The sequence below is a fragment of the Ixodes scapularis genome, unplaced genomic scaffold (assembly GCF_016920785.2).
Source record: "Ixodes scapularis isolate PalLabHiFi unplaced genomic scaffold, ASM1692078v2 PGA_scaffold8__174_contigs__length_109621045, whole genome shotgun sequence".
Classification (NCBI taxonomy): domain Eukaryota; kingdom Metazoa; phylum Arthropoda; class Arachnida; order Ixodida; family Ixodidae; genus Ixodes; species Ixodes scapularis.
The window spans coordinates 42,021,587-42,025,667 of NW_024609883.1; the positions used below are offsets into that span (position 1 = coordinate 42,021,587).

At 47.7% G+C, this 4,081-nt stretch overlaps 1 protein-coding gene across 1 annotated transcript; it reads left to right on the top strand.

Annotated features, from left to right (window-relative positions):
- The first annotated feature begins 1,352 nt into the window (after positions 1–1,352).
- LOC120850716 lies at positions 1,353–2,833 on the top strand. Its single transcript, XM_040223331.2, has 2 exons — positions 1,353–1,403; positions 1,787–2,833. The coding sequence occupies exons 1-2, from the start codon at positions 1,353–1,355 to the stop codon at positions 2,831–2,833; spliced, it is 1,098 nt and encodes a 365-aa protein (XP_040079265.2).
- The last annotated feature ends 1,248 nt before the right edge of the window (positions 2,834–4,081 follow it).

Below are 4,081 nucleotides of genomic sequence, written 5' to 3' on the forward strand. Positions count from 1 at the left end.
GCACTCGATCGTTGCTACAGTAGTGAGGTCCACGTCTCGACAGCGTGAGCCTGAAAACCGAGCGTCGCGCTCGTTAGAAACGACCCGGAGAGCGTGTTCGTCAAATAAACACATAAGAGACGGGACGGTGTGCTCGTGTCGTCTCTTCTTTGTTCTTTTCCGTTCATGCAACCTGAAACGCTCGGAGAGAACATCCTCGGTGTCTTCATGTGACATTCGCACAATATCGTACCTTGAATTTTAATATTTTCCCCAGTTTGGAAAAGTAAGAGGTATGTTAATTTGCGCTGTTTGGTAGACTCGTACTAACAGCGAGTAGGCGGCAGAAAACTACATTTGAATGTGTAAACCTAGGATTGTTTCGCTAGCTCTTTGAAACTGAGCAGCCAATTTGTTAAGCTATCTAACTCGATCACCAACATGTCATATTTACTTCAGAATACCCAGCTCAGAAGCGCCACCTTAAGAAAGGAACTGTGCCCTCCCAAAACCTGCCTGTTCTTTCCACTGAGAATGTGGAAAAGAGGAAGAGGGCAAAAGAACTGGTCGAAGGCTGCCAGAAGCGACGTGAGAAGAGGGCGGTGGTGGAGCCTCTGTTGGCCGAGGTAAATATGTCTGATGCTGCATTATCTTATCCTGAGTAGTTCCTTCTTTTTTTCAGTTCAGTCAATGTGCAATTTCTTATAAAAAAAACAGTGCATTTCTTTCAGTCCTGTACTCACAAACCTTTCATACTACAGAACAATTAACTCATGTGCATTGGTTGCCATCTGCAGGAACTAAAACCACAAAAACAACTGAGGCATCAAATTAACCGTGGCTCCTAGCTGCTTTAGAAGGCTACCCTTTGCATCAGTTCTTGCGCTGTGTGCAGAGAACGCTTGTCCCAGTGACTCTGCCGCTGTCGTCGTTCCAATCGTTTCAAAAGCAACCGTCTAAACGAGGCTTAAATACCTAGACATGCGACTTTATGACCAGTTCGTACACTACGACACAACCCTGAAGCCGCGGGTAAGCATACAACAACAGATACACGAAAAGGCCTTTCCATATATGTGTCGTCCTTTCCTCATCCGTAGTCTGCGGAGTTTTGTCGTAGAGTTTCATCGCTACCAGCTTGTTTGCGCCCTTAAGTTCTGTTCATCGGTTTGTACACTTGCACAGACTGCGTCCACAGCAGCCAAAAAAACAGATATGACTGAGGCATCAGGTTAACCGTGGCTCCTAGATGCTTCACAAGGCTACCCCTTGCGTCAGTTCCCACTCTGTGTGCAGAAAACGCTTGTCCCTGTGACTTTGCCGCTGTCGGCGTTTCAAAACCAACAGTCTAAACGAGGCTTAGATACCTAGACATGCAACTCTGTGGCCAGTTCGTACACTACGACACAACCCTGAAGCTGCGGGTAAGCATGCAACAACAGATACACGAAAAGGTCTTTCCATATATGTGTCGTCCTTTCCTCATCCGTAGTCTGCGGAGTTTTGTCGTAGAGTTTCATCGCTACCAGCTTGTTTGCACCCTTAAGTTCTGTTCATCGGTTTGTACACTTGTACAGACTGCATCCACAGCAGCCAAAAAAACATATATGACTGAGGCATCAGGTTAACCGTGGCTCCTAGATGCTTCACAAGGCTACCCTTTGCGTTAGTTCTCACGCTGTGTGCGAAGAACGCTCATCCAGATGACTTTGCCGCTGTTGTTTCGGTTGCTGTGAACACAACCAACACAATTGAGTGATAGAGCCTTGTGGTATGTGTAATTAAATATGTTTCAACTTCATTCTAGGTCGCACTTTGCGAGGCCGAGGACCTCTGTGATCGGGACGACAAGGAGGAACATTCAGCGGAAGTTTCAAGTGCTGCTCTGCCACCTGCAGGCTCGTTGGAGAGGCCTACCCCACCTGTAATAGTCCTCGACCAAGGTGTGCAGGTGTCGAGTGGTGACTTTGGGGAAAACTTTTCCCGCATGGTCAATCAGGGTAACGTATGTTTCTTTACGGGCATCCCCAACATAGAGCTTCTCAATGTTCTAGAGAAACTCGTGTCTGGAAAGACACCCAAATCAGCAAGAGCTGCACTGCCAGCAAGAGATAGAGTAATCATGACCATGATGGCACTGAAGCACGCTCTGACATTTGATTTCTTGTCAAATATCTTTGGAGTGTCACCATCAACCGCAAGTGCCACTGTCAGAAACACAGCAGAGCTCCTTGCTGTGTTTCTGAGAAATGCAATAACCTGGCCCTCCAAGGATGAAGTGCTGCATAACATGTCGGTGTGCTTACAGAAATACTCTCATGTTAGCATCGTACTTGACTGCACAAAGATTCCTGTAGGCACATCTAAGTGCCTTAAGTGTCGTATAAGCACATACTCTCATTACAAAAAAGGGCACACAATCAAGTATATGGTAGGCGTTTCACCCGCTGGTTTGATTACCTACATTAGCAGCGGCTATGGAGGTCGTGCCTCGGACAAGGCTATGTTTGACCAGAGTGGTCTGGTAGATAAGCTGTTGCCGGGGATAGACCATATAATGGTGGACAAGGAGTTCCTGATCGACAGCACATGCGAAACAAGGCTGAATGCTGTGGTGAGGCCCCCATTCCTACATGCTAAGAAGCTGCTCTCGAAGGCCGAAGCTCTTGCCACGAAGAGCATAGCTGCGGCACGAGTTCACGTGGAAAGAGTTATCCAGAGGATGAAGCTCTTTAAGATTACACCCCAAAGGATGCCCTGGCACATGGTGCCAATAGCGGATGATGTGCTCACCATTGCATGCGGCTTGGTGAACTTATCTCCACCAGTTCTAGCAGATAACAGGTTCTTCTAAGCCTTCTGTAGAAGCAAAGTTTGGTTGATACCGTGCTAGACAAAGCCGCAGGAGCGTGCGGCATTGGACTACCGTAGAGTACCGCGGATCCGCCCATTACCAAATTTGTAAGATCTGAGAAAATATGCATGGTACATTTATGTGTAAAATTCATGACCGGACAAGCGCCCATCCCCCATTTTTTCGCGATTATCTCCAAAATTTGAGTAAGCGCTCGCCCGGTATTTTACAGTATGTACACGTGTTATGCCAGGGGCGAGAGAAACTGCTGCTGCCGAGTACCGGCCAATGGAGACATTTGCGGCTATCAACATCCATTTATCTGACACGCTCTGTTGCCATACTGGCAGTCATTCACCCCGGGTGGTGCTCTCTACACCGACATTGCTCATTCCTTCAGATGTTCTAAAGAACTCTACGAAAATTTTCATCTCGACAGTTCTGCTTTCAACTTAATGTCATTGTAAGGATTTGTAGCAAATCAGCAGATTGTGCATCCTTGTAATCGTTTCGAAAGCTGCAATTCCAAAGATATATGATCGGTTTACTCGATGCAGATAATTGAAATCACATTAAACCAAATAATCACGACTATCAGCAGCGCTGCTAAGCTGCAAGGTTTCACAGGTGTCAGCATAGATCTATCACTTGAGGCGGATGACAATCAGTACAGTAGCAGAGCAGGTTAGAAACCGGGTGTCAATAACCAACCGCTAATCGTGCAACCATCTGCCAACCTCCAATAATAGCCTCTTCACTGCTGGCGCAACGTACACGAATGGTCCGAGGCCACACGCTCCTACAGCCTCGGCGACTTTGGCTGCGGCCGGGCTGGATACAGGTCTTTTCTTTACGGCCTCTTGAGCAAACCACGGATGAGGCAAGGTGAAGGTACTACTGTATGGCCGGTAGCCGCAGGCATAGGCGGTAGCACAAGTAGACCAATTGTGCACACTCGGGGACAGCTTTCCTTGGCATGCAGTCAAAGCTACGGGAGGGCACCGATCAGTGCTCCTAGCTCGCACCAGGGTGGAACTGCGGCAAGGTGGGGTCGCGGCGCTTTGCGCATCCACAGGCATGATTTCTCCAGCTCTGGCGAGTATCCACAAGTATCCAAAAATCCAGCCCGGCCATGGTCCAGCACCGTTCCCTTCTTTTGTGTTAGCACGTGCCCCCATGTCGGTTTCTGCAGGTGTTCTTTAATGTTTCATATTTTAACACATTCTTTTTTGTATCTACTGCAGTGTT

Coding starts and splice junctions, on each gene's coding strand:
- LOC120850716 (XM_040223331.2), top strand. CDS start 1,353: ATGCAACTCTGTGGCCAGTTCGTACACTACGACACAACCCTGAAGCTG. Junction 1,404..1,786: donor ACACAACCCTGAAGCTGCGG/GTAAGCATGCAA, acceptor ACTTCATTCTAG/GTCGCACTTTGCGAGGCCGA.